Source organism: Anolis carolinensis, chromosome 4 (assembly GCF_035594765.1).
Source record: "Anolis carolinensis isolate JA03-04 chromosome 4, rAnoCar3.1.pri, whole genome shotgun sequence".
Classification (NCBI taxonomy): Eukaryota; Metazoa; Chordata; class Lepidosauria; order Squamata; family Dactyloidae; genus Anolis; species Anolis carolinensis.
Window position 1 is genome coordinate 162,522,227 of NC_085844.1, and position 19,848 is coordinate 162,542,074.

General features: G+C 38.3%; 1 protein-coding gene across 2 annotated transcripts in view; it reads right to left on the bottom strand.

The window, feature by feature from the left end:
• Positions 1–624: 624 nt before the first annotated feature.
• The window catches only part of st6galnac3 (ST6 N-acetylgalactosaminide alpha-2,6-sialyltransferase 3), a 457,135-nt gene continuing 437,911 nt past the window's right edge, over positions 625–19,848 (bottom strand). For both annotated transcript variants that reach the window (XM_062978134.1, XM_008114114.3), the window contains 2 exons: positions 17,340–17,447; positions 625–14,851 (listed from right to left, as the gene is read on the bottom strand). In XM_062978134.1, the coding sequence (XP_062834204.1) occupies positions 14,665–14,851; positions 17,340–17,447 (295 nt within the window). In that variant the 3' untranslated portion in view covers positions 625–14,664. The remainder of the gene's footprint in view (positions 14,852–17,339; positions 17,448–19,848) is intronic.

Here is a 19,848-nt window from a genome sequence, read left to right on the forward strand (position 1 = left end):
CTGTTGGCTGAAAGATCTTAGAAGCCAAAATCCGGAACCTACCTTTTTTTAATCTTCTGCTTTTGACCTTGGAATATCATCTCAGGCATCACAGTAGTATTAATAATCTCCCAACGTAACTGTTAATACATTCTTCATTGAGGGAACAGGCAGGGTATATTTGTTTGGTCATTGGAGTAGATCAGTGGTTCTCAACCTGTGGGCCCCCAGATGTTTTGTCCTTCAACTCCCAGAAATCGTAACAGCTGGTAAACTGGCTGGGATTTCTAGGAGTTGTAGGCCAAAACACCTGTGGACCCAAAGTTTGAGAACCACTGGCATAGATGAAGTAGTTTAGACCCATGTAATAGTGGCTTGAGCATTGGACTATGAGTCTAGAGATCAAAGCACATGGCCCTACTCAGCCCCTATAGAAACCCCCTGGGTGACCCCGGGCAAGTCATAGTTAGCATCAGAAGAAGGCAAATGTAAACTTCCTTTGAATATACCTTGCCAAGAAAATCCTGTGATATGTTTGCCTTAGGGTCACTAGAAATCAGAAAAGGGCTTGAAGGCGCACAACAACACCAAGTTCTTCATAACATTGCTTACAGAGAACAGAAAAAGGGAACTTCAGACACAAAATGGTAAACCTTGATTATTTAATCTTTAAAATATCCCAGGCACATTTTTTAAAAAATAAAATGAAAAACCAAACAAAAATTCATTAAAATCTTGAAATGGAAAGTGAAAGGCAAAACAACATACAGACAGAAAACAGTCAAATGGCAAAATGTCAATAATACATTTTAAAATGCCGATGGAATGTGACTTGAAACTCTGAAGGGAAATCTATTATGCGTACATCTGTCAGCACTATCAAAACTTCAAAGAAATGTAGGAACATAATTGAGACTTGTAAATAATTTCTGTTAACAATGCAGATTAGCAATTTAAAACACACACACATTGGGTTGCATATATAATGTATACACAAACAAAAGAAAGAAAATGGGATAGTAATAAACCCCAGAAATTAATGAGAGTTAAAATGACTATTACACAGTGTAGCTAAAAGGGCAATCTAATTTTCTGAAGTCACATGAATCTCTTTGAGTTCAACAGTAAGTATTTGCATGGGAAAGACAATAGACCTGCAGCATATCAGTAAAATCATCCCTCCCTTATTCGTTTCAACTGACTTTAACACCTGTTGCCTCAATTCAGTTATGACTACAGAGAGCCATTGTGGTGTAGTGGTTTTTGAGTACTGGACTAGTCAAACGCCCACTCCACCACGGAAACCCACTGGGTGACCTTGGATGAGTCAGATTCTTTTATTCTCCCCCACCCAAACCTCCACAACAGATTCACCTTAGTGTCACAATAAATTGGAAATTTAAAGGCACATGACATTGACAACAACATAGCTCCACATATTAAAAAGAAACTATTTTCCACTGTGTGAGAATGTTTAGCCACATTGAGTCTCTATATTGGGAGAAAGCTGGAATAAAAATATTTTTTAATATCATTTCTAGATTGAAATTGTCTATCTGTCCACCTTTCTTGGATGCACTTCCTTTTGATACAGCCACATGATGGAACCACCATGGCCTGTGCTATAAGTGTGATGAAGATGTGAGCAAGAGTGAGTCATGTATATCTCTGTTCTCTTGATCTTATGAGCTGTCTCCATTACCACTGCTTCCTCCTTACCTAGATCTAAGGTCCAAGAATCTAACTTTGGTGCTGGAGTAGAGTCGGAATAAAACATAAGGGCAGGTTTTAATGTTAAGGATGGGACAAAAAACAGTATCAAAAACAAGAAGGGAAAGCAAACATGGATTTTCATATCCATGGGGTGTATTGGAACCAAACCACAGCAGATACCAAGGGCCTACTGTGATGCTCACCATGAGGGAGACTCAGGATTTTTGCCCTTTCTGCCTAAAACAACCTTTTCTATATTGATGGATTACAGAGATGAAAGGCAAGGGAGAGGAGGAATTTTGGCTCCATCAGTTAAAATCTGATGCACCTGCTATATCTATGCATGGGGGTCACCATCTCCCACATTTTGTGAGACAATTACAGCAAAGGGCAACACCACCCCAGGGAAAGATGGCTTCATGGATAGCATTAGATGAGCCATCCAATCATAAGGCTCCTTCTCCTTGGAAAACATCATATTAATGCATGGTAAATGCCATTAGTTCTCCAGCTGCTGCTTCACATTTGTTTAGCACTGTGTTGGAAAAAGGCAAGGACAGATGGAAAGAAGATAAAAGCAGGCAACAGGGCTTCATGGAGCACCAGGGATAGGGTGGAAACAAATAGAGTCTAGCTATTTATTCATCAAGACCATCTTCAGGATGTTTAGAAGTCATATTAGCTTTGGATCCTTCAAGAAATAAAAGAGCAGAAAAAGATCTGCTGAAAAGGCAACACTTCCAGCTGTGACATCAAACTGTAGGGAGGATTTTTGTTCAAAAAAAGTCATGTCCATCTGTTACACCTCTTAATTAATTCATGGGGCAAAATAAGATAACATTTTAACCCAGGCTGGAATAGGTGGAACACTTTTAGCATCAAAGGTGCTTTATCTACAGGATAACAGTAATATATATATATTTAACTGAAGATTGGTTTTATAAATTCCTTTTGAGATTTATTTTCTTAAGAAAGGTCCACTTTATAATTTATAGGAGGCCTCTTTCTCTCGCCCTCCCCAAGTTTAAAAGCCATTCCTTTTTGATAAGCATCAATACCTTCTCATTTGTTTTATAGTTTTTTTCACAGTTCTCTCTGACTGTACTTAGGTCACAATCCAAAACAAATTCAAACAAAAGGGCAGAAATGTGCTCTTCTTCGTGTGTGATATGTAGCCAAAACCCTAAATAGACTTCCTTGGGAGAGGCATTGTCTTGGAAAAAGGGAAGCAATTTTGCCTTTTTTATCAGAATAAACCTTCACATAGCCATGCTATAAGCATCTGTATTGTCATATATTGGGAATTAGCAATAAGGAATGGTGTGGCCCTCATATCATGCTTGGAAATTTCCTATTCATGCTTGGAAAGTGAATACCTGTTGAATCAAATTAAATCCTCAAACCCTAAAATACAATCACATATTTGGTCATCTAGATATTTTGGATGGCATCTTTCACAATCCCTTCCCATTTGGTAATGTTAGTTAAGACTTCTGGTTATCTAGAAAGTGAAAGATGTTCTATCCTGCACTTCCCTCCCCAAACTGCTCATTTGCTATCAAATTTATTGCCACATTTAAAAGTAATCTAAGGAACAAGTTACTAATTAAAGACAGAGATGGGTGATTCAAACATTAAGCAGCAGCACAAAAAAGATATCGTTGGCTTCCATCAAAAGCAAGGATGTGAAAAGCTCTCAGACTTGATTATCCCTACATATCTTCTTGTTATGTACCTGGTAGTACGACTTCCCCTCTCCCTTACTTGGAAATCTGTGCATATTTTAGTAGTTATTTTTCCTTCTATGCCTTGCATATTATTTCATTTTTTTCCATGCCAGGAACGATTTGAGAAATTGCAAATTGCTTCTGGTGTGAGGAAATTGGCTGTCTGCAAGAACGTAGGCCAAGGGACGGCCGGATGTCTGATGTTTTACCTTCCTTATGGGAGGCTTCTCTCATGTCCTCAGGTGGGGATCTGGAGTGACAGAGGAAGCTCATCCACGCTCTCCCTGGATTCTAAAGGGCAACCTTCAGGTCAGCAACCCAACCTTCAAGTCAGCAGTCCTGCCAGCACAAGAGTTTAACCTATTGCACCACCGGGGGCATAATTTCATATTATTGCCATTAAACAAAACCTTATGAGCACATTTTTCACAAATGCGAATTTTAAGTGATGCACATGCATTTATCTGTGATTCAGAAAGGGGGGGGGGGCAGGAGAGGGAAAAAATATATGATGAGAGACCAAAAGCATTGTGAACACTTTAGTTTGAAGTCTCATTGATAACAAATTGAATGCATTTAAGAAAAATCAGTTCATATAATTTCCTCTTGTCTTTAGTCATTATTGGAATTGGAATGGGTGGGAGGAAAGAAGCAAAAGACACAAGGGCATTTTCCCAAGCAGCAGCCATCAGTGTGCAGCGAGCTTTCTTCCGTGGTATGCTTCAAAAAAGCACAGACACCAATGAAGCTAATCAGCTTTCATCCTAGGATCAAGCCAGGAAAGAACTTTAAGTTCATCCTCCACCATATTGATTTGGGGTTTTGGGATGCTTAAAAACTATGCCAGGACCCTTAAACCAGGGGCCAGGAATGTGGCCAGCTATGCTTTTCTCCTTCAGATATAATGCCCTGTGCTCTTTCTAAGGAGCAGCAGGTGACACTGTATGAAACCTGCAATCATAGATCCCCAGGAGTGTAGTTCTCATTTGCTGTACAATATTCATCCCCAGAATGCATTAAACATCATGCCCTGTATTTTTGAATCGGGATTTGTCTCTGTAGGAAGCCCTAGATGTGTGATTTTGCATATGCAACTCATATGCATAAATATACTATGCAGAATAGACCTACTGAGTCTTTCTGGAATAAGATAGGGAGGCAATAAAATCTTCTGTTGCAATCATACTATGTTATCCTGTCCCGCATTCTACTGCAGATTAACAACACACCTGCTGCCATACACAAAGCAATTGTTTTATTAAATCATTACACACACACGCCCACAACACACTTCTTTGTTCAGGTGCTATGAAAATCTATGCCGAATTTATGCTAAAGATGGACTAACTTAAAATAAGGGCACTGGCATACATTTCTTCCCTTGTGAAAAGAGCTTGGGGTTAGGTTTCTAAATGTAGCTTGCCTTCAGTTGGTATGAAAAACCTATGGGAAGGCAGCAAAATTCATTCATAGTTATACAGTGTTCACAGTTCAACTGCTACTTTCCCTCTTATTCATTTGTGTAGCTTTTAAAGAAAAAGAAACTGTTGCATCAGGATATTTTTAGTAATAGGTCATTGGAGGCATTACAATTTAACCACATTCCCATTTATTAGAAAGGGTTAAAGTTTCCAATCATTCTGTAATATGTGTATTTATTATATTATATTATATTATATTATATTATATTATATTATATTATATTACTAGCTGTGCCCGGCCACGCGTTGCTGTGGCAAAGTATGGTGGTATGGGAAATAAAGTACAGTAGAGTCTCACTTATCCAATGCTCACTTATCCAACGTTCTGGATTATCCAACGCATTTTTGTAGTCAATGTTTTCAATATATCGTGATATTTTAGTGCTAAATTCGTAAATACAATAATTACTACATAGCATTACTGCATATTGAACTACTTTTTCTGTCAAATTTGTTGTATAACATGATGTTTGGTGCTTAATTTGTAAAATCATAACCTATTTTGATGTTTAATAGGCTTTTTCTTAATCTCTCCTTATTATCCAACATATTTGCTTATCCAACATTCTGTCGGCCCGTTTAAGTTGGATAAGTGAGACTCTACTGTATTGAGGTATTGGTGGTAGTTAAGGTAAAGGGTAAAGGTTTCCCCCTAACGGAGCTTAGCCTTCTAACTGGCAGGAATTGGATAAAAACAATTATTCCTCTCCCTCTAATTAGGACTTTATTTTTTTCTTTTTGTTGTATGAACATAGAGGCATGGATGAGGGGTTGTGCTGCCAAGTTTAGTGTTTCTGGGATGTGTAGTTTTGTTGTTTTGTCCTAGGCCTAAATTTCATTACCCTTTTATATATATAGATATTATATAGGAGCCCACGGTGCTACTTTGAGTCTTGTGTGAGAGAAAAGCGGGTTATAAATAAAGATTTATTATTATTATTATTATTATTATTATTATTATTATTATTATTATCGAGCCCCTGATGGCGCAGTGGATTAAACCGCTGAGCTGTTGAACTTGCTGACCGAAAGGTTGGATGGTTCGAATACAGGAAGCGTAGTGAGCTCCCGCTGTCAGCCCCAGCCCCAATAGGTACTGCTCCAGTGAGAAGGTAATGGCACGCCATGAAGTCATGCCGGCCACATGACCTTGAAGACGTCTACGGACAACGTCAGCTCTTCGGCTCAGAAATGGAGATGAGCACCAACCCCCAGAGTCGGACTAGACTTAATGTTGGGAAACCTTTACCCTACACACACACACACACACATACACAGTTACTCTTATGCTGCTTTGAAATAATCCTCTGGTGCATTCTGTAATTTATTAATAACTGACTAGCATAAAATAGTATGATATCTCTCCTTAACAAGCATAGATAACACTAAACATTATACGATGCCTTAAAGACCGTAATCAGGTTCAGCAGTTGCAGAGCCAATATAGCTCAAGCAAATGTAAAACTTATAGACAGAACTGTCTCTTGCAAAAATTCCACCAGGAAATTTTGTAAAATGTTCATTACTTGAGTTTACATCAGTGTTATGCTCCTCAGCATAAATCAACTACCTTTTGTCCTTACTTGGATAGGCATAAAAGCAATCTTACCATCCTTTTTATTGAAGCCATTTAAAATTATCCCAACATCTCTCAACTCATTTCCTTCCTACTATTGCGAACTCTTGATGGCAATTGTGGTTCACCTGCGAGCTTTGGGGTTTGTTAACAATTTAAACAAAAGTCAGCAGCAGCCAGAGATGTTAGATACAGTGCATTTTCTATTTTGAGTTTCTCTGTTTGTGACAAAGACTGTATCTACAGCGGCAAAACAGTTTGATGCCATCTTAACTATTATAGCTCCAGCTTTCAGAATCCTGGGATTTGTAGTTTAGTGGTAAGAATTATCTCCTTTTTTCTGTCAGGAGCTACTTGAGAAATTGCAAATTGCTTCTGGTGTGAAGCTCCTTGTGGGAGACTTCTCTCATGTCCCCGCATGGAGCTGGAGCTGATAGAGGGAGCTAATCCGCACTCTCCCCGAGCTGGATTCGAACTGGCAATCTTCAGGTCAGAGTTTAACCCACTGCACCACCAGGGGCTCCTAGAGAGCTCTAGTGCTCTAATTCAGGGAATAGACCAGAGGATTCAAGGAAATAATTCTAAGTACCCCAATAAACTAAGGTCCTAAAACTATCCCAACAAACTAAAAATACTGCATTAAGTGCTATAAGGAATCTGCAATGGTCATAGCAAAATAACTTAGAACAATAGTAAAATAACAGAACAATCTTTTTCATATGTGTGTGTGTTACTGTTATTAGTGACAGATAAAATTCTTAAAACAGAGAAACACTACAACTGTGGCACTTACTTTGTAGTGGACTAAAATGGTAAGTGTTTAAAAATAACAACAAATCTTAAAAGAAACACTGTCTTAGCATCTAGTAGACTGTGATGCTTCAGTCCTCATTAGCATAGGATTGAGCAGAAAGCATAGTGGTATCTATTGATTAATATTCTGAATGATTTCCAGTGAATCACCAAGCATTTCTGAATCCCACTTTTTATTCTACTGCAGTATAGTCAACATGGATTTATCAAAAACAAGTCATGCCAGACTAATCTGATCTCTTTTTTTCAATAGAGTTACAGGCTGAGTAGATACAGAGAATGCCATGGATGTAGATTTCAGTAAGGCCTTCAACAAGGTCCCCTATGACCTTCTGGCAAACAAACTACTGTGGGCTAGGCAAAACTACCATTTAGGTGGATCTGTAATTGGTTAAGTGAACGAACCCAAAGGCTGCTCACCAATCTTCTTCTTCATCCTAGAAAGAAGTCATGAGTGGAGTGCTGCAGGGTTCCGCCCGGTTCTGCGCAACATCTTTATTAATGACTTAGACGAAGGGTTAGAAGGCACGATCAAGTTTGCAGATGACATCAAACTGGGATGGATAGCCAATACTCCAGAAGACAGGAGCAGAATCCAAAATTATCTTAACAGATTAGAGAGATGGGCCGAAACTAACAAAATGAAGTTCAACAGGGACAAATACAAGATACTCCACTTAGGCAGGAAAAATGGAATGCAAAGATACAGAATGGGGGACGCCTGGCTCGACAGCAGTATGCGTGAAAAAGATCTTGGGAGTCCTCGTGGACAACAAGTTAAACATAAGCCAATAATGTCATGTGGTGGCTAAAAAAGCCATTGGGATTTTGGCCTGCATCAATAGGAGTATACTGTTTAGATCCAGGGAAGTCATGCTACCTCTCTATTCTGCCTTAGTGAGACCACACCTGGAATACTGTATCCAATTCCGGGCACCACAATTGAGGGGACACAAGCTGGAATGTGTCCAGAGGATGGCAACTAAAATGATCAAGGGTTTGGAGAACAAGCCCTATGAGGAGTGGCTTAAAGAGTTGAGCATGTTTAGCCTGCAGAAAAGAAGGCTGAGAGGAGACATAATGTCTATGTATAAATATGTGAGGGGAATTCATAGGGAGGAGGGAGCAGGCTTGTTTTCTGCTGCCCTGGAGATTAGGACATAGAACAATGGCTTTGAACTACAGGAAAGGAGATTCCACCTGAACATTAGGAAGAACTATCTGTGAGAGCTGTTCAGTAGTGGAACTCTCTGCCCCAGACTGTGGTGGAGGCTCCTCTTTGGAGTCTTTTAAGCAGAGGCTCAATGACCATCTATCGGGGTGCTTTGAATGCGTTTTTCCTGCTTCTTGGCAGGGGGTTGGACTGGATGGCCCATGAGGTCTCTTCCAACTCTATAATTTTATGAGTCTATGACTAAGTTCTGATCGGAGGCACTCATTTCCCTCAGTTCCAAGGACATGTTGTTATCTCCTAGCCACTATTTTGTGATTGGACCTCAACGTTTTCACAAACTGAAGACTTCCAGCCTGCACCTTTTCTCTTGCATACATACCATAATGCAGGCATGTGGAGGATATACCGAATAGAACTACAATAGAAATGAAGAATCTGTTCATCATATAATTCCCATATGATGAAGCCATGACTATTAAAGTGGTATCAAATTGCTATAACTCTATAACTAAACACTACTCTTCTCAAGAGAAGCATATGCATAGACTTGCTCTTACATCTTAGAATTTTTTCTGCCTCATAGTAATTGGAAGTATTAGAAAGCTGAAGAGCATGCACAATTTCAATAATAGCTTCTTAACCATACTACCTTTAGTTACAAGGATCAAATTCCCTTTGCTTCACACATTGCTGATCTCAATTTTCATTGGAAGTTCCACATTTATTCTAAGAAATATAAAATTCCTAGATTAACTCTATGGCCTGAATTATTTAACTACCCTTTACAAGCTTCATGGGAGAAACTAATTAATACATAGTACCAATGTATTGATAGCACACCCTAGGCACAAATATTTGTACATAGTTTAACTAACAAAAGAGCATATTGACAACTATGGTCTCATCTACACTGCATTGAACTGCATTATATAAGTCTACACTGGTCATATAATGCAGTTTCAAAGTGCACTATATGGCCGTGTAGATGGGGCATATGTCCTATTTCTCCTCATTTAGGGAAGATGTTTCCCATCCAGGTAGCTGGCCATTTGTTATAACCTTCACAGATATAAACAATAGAATTGATTAATCAAAGTTCATCCCTCAACCAAATTTTCAGTGCTTTAAGAAATCTCATTTATTCATATCAAATGCTTTCTCAGCATCCACAATGAAAACAATTATAATTTTACAGTATTTCCCCTATAATAACAATAAACGTTCAGTTCTTACTCAACAATAATCTTGATCTATAGGATCCTGTTTGTAAGTCTCACTGAACAAGCTTACTTTGAGTATACAGTATTTATATAGAATTTCATTGTTAACAATTATCTTCTGCTTCATAAACTTTGCTTGTTCTGTTTCTTATTTTCCTACTATAGATTAACATTTTTATTTTAAGACAACTGAACTAATCATTTTTCAAGAATATTTCTGTATAATAATATTGTTTTAAGTATAACTACTGGAATTCTGTATCGCCTCTTACTAAACACAACTTCATGCACTCTCAGCAAAGTGGCAGAGGCATTAAGAAACACTGTTAGAGAATTGCAAAGATATGTATGGCTGCCCGATAGTCGTTGGTGCCATAGGAGCCCGCGGTGGCACAGTGGGCTAAACCCTTGTGCCGGAAGGACTGATGACTTGAAGGTTGGGTTGCTGACCTGAAGGTTGCCTGTTTGAATCCAACCTGGGGAGAGCATGGATGAGCTTCCTCTGTCAGCTCCAGCTCCATGCGGGGACATGAGAGAAGCCTCCCACAAGGATGGTAAAAACATTCAAAACATCTGGGCGTCCCCTGGGCAACATCCTTGCAGACGGGCAATTCTCTCACACCAGAAGTGACTTGCAGTTTCTCAAGTCGCTCCTGACATGAAAAAAAAAAATGGTGCCAATGCATATCAGTCCCATTGTACATTGGTGTTGTGCATCAGTCCCATTGCACAATGGTCACATTCCAGGCTTTGATACATAGTAATGTCAAAGTTGTTCTCTACTAGATCTGGAAATTACAAAACGCCCTATTTCACTTCCTGTATATGTGAATTGACTAACAAATACATAACTTCCATACGAAATCCAACCAATATTCTTCTAATATTTGTTTTATGTATAATGTTGATGTTGCTGTAGGTATCAGTTAGTTTTACATTAGCCTTGACGTTGTCCAATTTGTGTTTTAAAGTTTTCTATTATTTTTATCTCCTTTCCAGTTCTTGTATTTCTACTTCCAATTTCTGTAATTTAGTTTCTTTCTTTTCTCTCCCTAATGTCCACTTGCACTTAAAATTGCTTTTTCCTTTAAACTGTAAGTGTGCCCTAAATTAGTTTTGGTTGTCTCATTGATAGAAAAAAAGGAAAAGACAATGTCTTTATCTTTTCCATTTGTTCATTAAACAAAACAAAACAAAAAATGAAACTACTGAATTCCAACTTTAACCCTTGTCAGAAAAGATCTGTGTGTAGCTACACAGAGGTAACCCACTATGTTGACTGGGACTTCTTTCTAGGTAAGCGTGAATCTCAATTCCAAAGAGAGGTTATGGTTAGTGGTTTCTTAGGACCCTGTTATTTTATCTACAAACCAAGAGACACATTAATCCAAGAACACAATTGGTTCCTCCTTGAATACATAATAAAAGATTAGACCTAAGATCGTGTTTCCATAAATGGAAAGGCTCCTTCTATCTATTTTTAATCTAGCACAGCATTTTCTGCAATGGAAGGGTGGGGGGAAAGGGTTACAAATCCCCACAGATTTGTTCCCCTGCAGTCAACAACCCTCCCTTGAAAAGTTACTTTTAAAAGTAACTGGTAATAATCACTGCAGTTCACAGTCTCCCAAAGTGATTTATGTTTCAGTTATTAAAAGGAACACAATACTTTCTCATTTCCCAAAAGTAGAAAGTTCTATATATAGTAGTTACTTCTAAACCCATCATGATGCTGCAACCCATTGACCTGTGGCACAAATCATTCCTAAATAGTGAGTCACACATTTCACACAGCTATAAAATAATTGAAGTCATGGAACTGAGAGGACAGAAAAAGATTTTGTAAATGCACAGAGTTATAGACATCACAAAATAACAATAGCAAAATTACTGACTAAACCATGAGAAAGATCCAAGATGCACAAATCACATGTGGTCTCTGCTAATTTTTCGGTAACTAACCCACAATTGGGGAATCTTTTTATGTTGTAGTGTAGTCTGTTGAGTACTGCATGTTTCCAGGTGATAGTGGTAAATCCACTGGAATAAAGGAAGGACCAAAACTGATGCAGTTAGTTCTCCATATTCGTGGATTCTGCAGCAACAGATTCAATCATTTATAGAAATTCCAAAAAGTAAATCTTGATTTTGCCATTTTATATAAGAAACATCATTTTGCTATGCCATTGTATATACTGGGACTTGAGCATCCATAGATTTTGGTATCCATCAGGGTTCTGGAACCAAACCTCAGTGGATACCAAGGTCCTACTGTAATGCCTCACCCTTTTTAGTTAACCCATCTTCCCCTCCTTATCTTCTATCTCCATGACAGGCCTTTCACCCTCCCTACCTCCTTTCAATCACAGGAAGGGACAAAATACTCTTACTGAAAGATGGAGCCAATAATCTTTAAAGGGATTTTGAAATCAGGTGGATAAGAATACAATATTGGGCCAAAGGCTGCGTACAATCCTAGGACTGCAAGTTGTCAATTTCTGAATAAGATGAAATAGAAAATCAGACAACTAGTAAAATTAGGTAAATTTGTGGGACATCAAAATACATTTTATTTTATAAATGCCATTTATTTCGTGAGTACCAGTGAATGAACTACTGATTTAATACTGAAATGTCAAATTGGAGCTTTGGAAGCTTCAGATTCAAGGATTTTGCACTCTGTCGGCTAGAGAGTGATTTAACAGTCAGTCTTTCATCCCAAGACATTCAGGAAAGGTCAGCCAGGTTTTCTAAGGACCCTTCTACACTGCCATGTAAGATCCATATTATCTGCTTTGAACTGGATTATATGGCAGTGTAGAAGGGGCCTGTGAAAGCTTTCTTAGCATCCTGACCAAACTATAAGTTGACAGTCATGAACCCAAATCAGTATAAAATAGATATATGTTTGTTCTGTACATTTACCCCTATTTTGCTAAATCCCAGTGTGGTATCTTAATGGTATTCTTGGTCTGAGTGTCTTTCTACCAAGTGCAAGGCATACCTAGGTGGGGCTGAATCAGGAATAAAGAACAAAATGCCATTCTCTGGAAAGACCAGCAGAAATAGAGAACAATTCTAGAACTGACAAGCAAGAGAACTGTCTCAGAAGAAAGAACAGTGACTAATATATGGAACAGCAACAACAATAACAAAAGTAGAAAATTCAATCACACTGCTGGTGAGCGATGTTTTCCTTCCAAGGTTTGTGCATACTTTCTGTTATAACTCTTGCTTGCTGAACAAAGAAGAACTTTTGTGTTGGTTGTGAGGTAGTTATAAGCCCATAAATAAAAGAGAAGAGATAAGCAAGAACCTACTGGGGAGAAACGAGAGCTTACCTCTATTATATCTGCTTGGTGGTAAAGTGATATAACAGTACGTTGTGCACAAATCCATTCTAGAGGAAGGTGGCACTTAAATATGGTGGTGATGGAATGAAAATGTATACACTGTGAACATATAAAATATAGACCTCTATATACAAATATACAATATGAAATACAATCCTTATACAAATACTTACATGTAAAAATAGGATTTTGCTACTACCATTTCATGATTCAGTTGAGCAATGCAAAATGTCTGGTGGCTGTTCAGGCTCTTTGACAGTTGCACATTTGTAAGAGTCAATGAACGTATTTTCAAGTTTTAGCAGTATTGTTACAGTGTTTTAATTTTGATGTCCCATTTTCAAGGACCCCTTTGACATGATATAGAACAATATATCATTTATACTCTAAGCTTTGGACAATTGGTTTGAATATTAAGTTCTTCTGCTGTACTTCTTCTGATAGTTCAGAAGGACAGCAGAAATCTCATTTTCCAAACTTGTATTTGATACCTTTATTAGCCTTTCTCCTTAAATTTTTGTTCTTTTTCTTCATTGCAAACCTTACTGACCTCATTATCTAATGTTTCATAAGGTCCTGGTGTTGACTGAATCATGGATACTTTAGTTAGAAATGGGCCAGTACAAAATATTCCAGAGCTCTATTCACAGAAGGGATAATTTGGTGAGAAGAACCTTCAGAAGAAGTCTGTGAACGTGGAGTAGGAGTGAAGATAGTCAGTATTTGAAAGCACAAATTTCACACCATGGGTTCAAGGCTCCTCAAGTACAAAACACAAAGGGGGTGTCAGAATCCCATGAATAGGTACATGCAAAGGATCACGTATTGAAAAAGCACTGCAGATGCATTCCAACACCCTTGTGAGGTAGATGTAATCTCCATTTTTAAGCATGGAAAATTTGAGGCAGAGAATTGCGCCAAATTACTCTAGACCACACAGGATTCAGTGTTCAATACCAACTGAGAGGTATGAGGTTCTGGGCCTCTATTTCCAATCACACCTACACAGCAGCTAATAAAGGTTCTGCTCCAAAAACAGAGGGTGACTGAATACATCATTGGCATAATCTGAATTCTTCACTGCTATGGAAGCAGGTTGTCATTCACAGCATCTGAATCACCCCTGGGTTTCAGACATACACAGTCCTCTTATATAGAAATTAAGTGGAGTTCAGGAATCTTTCTTAGCCCATCTCTAATCTTTCCATGATGAATTTGTACAAATGCATACTTAAAAAAACAAAATCACACATGGAGCTGGTTCTTACAAACTAAATTCAAGTATTTATAGATATTCCCCAAGTATTTAGAATGTTAAGTCTGAATGGGGTTGTGTTTCCCCCCTCAAGAACATTTCCATCTAAAATTTAAACTGCTGTCATGTGGAATTAAAAAAGAATTATGCTGAGAAGAAAAATGCATTTTTCTATCTTAATCATAAAAGGCAGAATAAGCATTTTATATGTCTTCTGCATGTTGGTAGGTTTGTCCTAGATTGGAATCATGTGTTTATTTTCTGTGCCAGTGCCTAAGTTCAGAAAGTCAAGTCAGTTGCAAACATCACTGTAAACGAAGGTTTGCCTTGCATGGAACATGACACCACGAATGGCGGCCTGTGACAACCAACATCAAGACAATGTCCAGTTGGGATGTGTAAATATTATCGAATGCTTCTTAGCCCATTCTGCAAATACTTTCTTTTCTGTGATAAACCTGTGGCCTCCATAGGGTGCGTTTTCATGTAGGAAGTACTCGTCACATTCATCTCTTCCAGGCTCATAGTAGTGATAAGGAACCTTCCTAAAGCCTTCTGACCTAGAGCAAAGACAAAATTATGAAAATGAAATACATTGTTGGTAATGTCTAAATGAATTCATCACAGATTGGAAATTACTTTGCAGGGCCGCAATTCCTATAACCTCTCAGCATGTATGGCCAGTGATATTAAAACTACAATAACATTTTTGGAACAAAAAAAGAAAGCCAGGGGAACGATGGAGGAGAGAAAAGATGGAATGAGAGTAAAGGCTGTATTGTCAAAAATCAGGAAAATATTCAGAATATAACAATGAAGTTTAAGCCTACATAGTCACAGAACTCTTTTGAACATAACCTATAACTATATAGTTTTATGCACCACACTCAGGATATCTAACACATTTCATGTGTACAATCAGAGCTTGTGGTGGGGATCACTTGTTTGGACTCCTCCAAGAACCAGTACAGACTGATATCCATAGCAACTGTAATCCAAACAGGTTTTCCTCCCAAAAGTTCTGAACATAAATAAATGCAGAGAATAAAGGTGTGGGATGAGCTTCCTTTATCTAAAATGGTTTGCAGTAGAAGTGGTTAGATTTTTTGAAATGCCTGTATTTGTATATATGTGCATAATGAAATATCTTGGTGATGGGATGCAATTTTAAAGATAAAATTTATTTATGCTTCATATACACCTTGTGCTCATAGCCAAAAGATAACTTTATACACAGTATTTTAATTTTTTTTCATGAAACAAAGGTCGTGTTCACTGTTCCATCAAAAAGCAAAGGTGTCATTATCTCAGTCGCCCATGTGGACACTTTTGGATCTTGGAGGATTCTGATCTTTGGAATTCGGGATAAGGAATGCTTAATCTGCATCACATTGGAAAAATGGGTTATCAGATGGGTATATCACAGGCATGGGCTGTTAGGAATTGTGGGAAGTCCAAAACACCTGGAGGGCCCAAGTTTGCCCATTCCTGTGATACCATCAAGGTTTGTTGTCACATAATATGGGATTGTTGAGAACGTTTACAGCATAAGTGTACAGAACACAATGACGCCTTACCTAGCTTTTGCTACATAGAGTCGGTGTTATGAATTATACCTACAAACAACCACTTGATTGTGTTTTCCACAGTTAGTATCCATTCTATTACTCATGAATATTAAATGATTCAGATGCCCAGATTGTGGGGGTTGGACTGGATGGTCCATGAGGTCTCTTCCAACTCTATTATTTTGTGATTTGTTTCCTGCTTCTCCTGTCATTTTGTGTTACTTTTAGGCTACAAATCTCAGAAATCTCCAGCCCCCATGCTGCTGGAGATTTGTAGCTCAAAAATAATTCTAAGCTTTTTCTGAAACCCCCATGTTGTAAACCCATCAGGCTCTGGCTTTTGACTGGAAAGCTGAAAATACTGATTCCAATGGCTAGATCTGCTCCCTTATTTAGATCTGTCATTACCAAACTACAAGCAGAGAAATTTTTCAATATATTTTGGTATTTTTTTATTTGGGGAAATTTAAAATGCATACTGATGTATAAGTCTACATCATGTATACATCAAGGGTCAATCTGCGAAGAGGGCAAAAAACCTAATGCCACTTTAGCGGAGACAGTTGCCCCAGCTGTTGTATTCAAAAAGCCGCAGGGGATAAAAGTGGTTGGTGCTTCTTTTATGTTTACCAGGGATGGAATAAGCTCTCTCCTTTCACCACTCTACTTAGAGAAGAGTATAGTTCCCTCTGGGATAAGAGTTAAGTTCAGGAGATATGTCAGCCCATATTTGGGGTTGGATTTTTTTCTAAAATTTCTAGATTTATACATGAGTATATGGGGTAATTGCAGGCAGATATCTTCAGACAATTGCCCTGAGTCAGCACCCATTGACATTTTTCAAAAAAAAGTATTTCATCACTTGTGATAAACAGTGTCCAAATTGTGAGGCATCCAGTGGAAAGCAAAGCAATGCAATGCAAATGGAAAGTATTCACACTTGGGTGTTCATTCCAATGTGCATTTTAATATGCATCTGATTTATGCCTGTGGTTCTTGATCTTCTAAGTGATACAGTACATCAATAGAAGTCTGTCTGCTTATAGGGGTGGATGTGCTGAGCTGAATCAGGGCAAATCAGTTCATATTATTCTCATTTGTTTGCTGGATTCTGGGAGAAAATAAATTTGTTCTTCTTAGGTGGAACACTCTAGTAGTGCAAGAGGTATTCAAAAGCAAACAGGTAGGTTTTCTGTTTCCCCATTTCATTCCTCTTTGGCAGAAAGTCTTTGATTTTAAACGTTATTTGTGACATTTGACATTCAACTTTGCTAAATGCTTTTATTTAATCAATACCACATGCCACTGGGGAACTAAATACACTGACAATAAAGTGCCACATCAGTACCGATTACTGGGGTGCAGTGTGGGAAATGCTGTCCTAATCCATTTCTTGGATTTATGACATTAAAATGAATTGTGAAATTTTGACAAGGCATTCGAATTGTAGATGCGTGAAAATAATTTCCTGTGATCTTACTTGCAGTAGGTGTCATTTATCATCCCATAGACATGTATTCTGTAGCAAGCATCCATGGCCAGAATTAAGGTAAACCAACCGGTGCTGAGATAGGATCCTGACTGAATTCTGTAAAAGACACAGCAGACTGCATTGAGAAATTGCACCCGCTTTTTAAAAAAAAACACGTTGTCTGTGGCATGACACAAAATAGCATTCAGCAGCTTGAGAAATCAACAAAAATGTTATTTTGCATTATCTACATATGTTCTCTCACGCTGGCATGCACAGGCTCCCTGGGTTAGTTAGTTAGTAAAGAAATATCATATGCTACTTCTGTGGTCTTATTTAATATTCTGCATTTCTGCCATAACTGGTACTTGATGCCTCTAGCAGAAACAAAACTGAAATACAAGTAGAAATATAATTAAAATATAAGCACATGATTAAAATACATCAACAAACCTAGAGAACAATATCCAGCCAGCTAAAGCTTTTTTACTTCAGCCTGTAACTTCTCCCAAAGGTTTCATGCATATACAGGTATATAAAATGCCATGGAAGACAAGGAGGGATGCTGAAAGACACCATAAGCCCATGCTATTATCCTTGAATAGGAGTTTCCAAGCACCACTTTTTAAACCAGTGGTTCTCAACCTAGGGTCCTCAGATGTTTTTGGCCTACAGTTCTCAGAAATCCCAGCCAGTTTACCAGCTTCAAGGATTTCTGGGAGCTGAAGGCCAAAAACATCTGGGGACCCCAAGTTGAGCATTATTGTTGTAAATTGACCCCTCCAGGACAGACTGGAGTTTTTGAGGGGCCTAATATTTTTTCAAACAATAAAGTTTAGCACCTTAGATAGGTCCTTTGCACGTGCACTGCCCTCAATATGTAGCTGCCAACATTAGTATAAAAGGGCTCCTTTTATCTGCTTAGAGCAGTGGTTTTAAACCGGTCCCCAGATGTTTTGGCTGGTAAACTGGCTGGGATTTCTGGGATATTTATTTATTTATTTATGACATTTCTACCTTGCCTTTCTCAACCCCGGAGGGGACTCAAGGGGGCTTTACACATAGGCAACTATTTGATGCCTTAAAAACAGTATATCAAAACACCTGGGGACCCACAGGTTGAAGAAACACTGGCTTAGAGAATATTTCTTTTACAGGCAGTTCCCAAGTTACGAACAAGATCGGTTCTATAGGTTTGTTCTTAAATTTAATTTGTATGTAAGTTGAAAGAGGTACATTTTAAAGTGTAACTCCAGTAAAAAAAGTTTTTGATAGCAGAGGGAAGGGTTAATACCCCTGTTGTGTTTGTTTTGCTATCTGTGCCCCTGTTCAGAAGATTTCACCTCACCTTCTGTCTATGTGAGAATTGAAAAGTTTGGCTTGTTGTGGAAACAAGGATTGGTGAGAAAGCTTCAGTGAAGACACCTTTCCCCCATGATAACTCTTTCAAGAGTGAATTCCCCTTCCTAGAGGTAGATTTATATTACTTCCTGTTGCCTCACCTCTGTTCTTAACTATGGGTCATCTGTAAGTCAGATGTTTGTAACTTGGGGACTGCCTATACATGGGAGCAGTGTTGTGATTATAGATACACCCATTAGGATAAATCCTGTAGATTGAATCCTGAACTATGTTCCTAGACTCCCTCCTGATACTCCTTCTCCATCCGTATGATTGTTAGCAGTGTTTGTGAAATCAGGGCTATTACAACCCCAACCGAGAAGCCGCTGATGTGTATGGTGGTGTATCTGTGGCATGGCTTGCTTCCAGTACAGTACAAATAGGAAAACATTCCTTGAACCTTCTTTTTCATTGATTCAGATGACCCACAGTACATGCTTGAATATGGGCAGAAGTGGGATGGAAGAAATCAGAAGACTTGAACAAAGACAATTAGCATGGGCAGGATCAATTTTACCTTAGAAACTATAGCCTGATTTAGGGATTCCAATTTGCTTTAGGCAGTGAAGAACATAAGGATCACCATGATGGAGAAAAGTATCTGCAACACCGTAACTGGAGTATTAAAAACTATCTGCTTCAGCACTCTGTTCTCAGGGGACCAACTTGATGATTGTGGAAAGTTTACAACTAGAATATCAACCAAACAGCATCCTCCTGTTCAGGCCTTCTAGTAGTCAGTATTCAAAAGGATTAGAGACACAGAGCAGTGAGAAAACTTCACTGAATAGGTTGTAAAATGACAGCCCATTTTAGGACATCTTTTCCCAACCTGAGAGATGTATTGGGCCCATGCCATGCCTGGGTAACAATCATATTTTGGGTTTTGTATCTATCTGGAGGAGAAAAATTCAGTCTGGAAGAAGGTAAATTTGAAACGACAAAAAGAACACATTAGAAGGAATCCATACTAAAATGTAACCCTAAGACTCAATTGTGGAAACTGCCTTGCCATTCTCTGAAAAGAACTAACACCTTCGATAATGAGTTAATCAATGTTAGCTCAATGAATTAAACAAATTCAGATATTAGTGCTATTTCACAAATAAATTTCCAT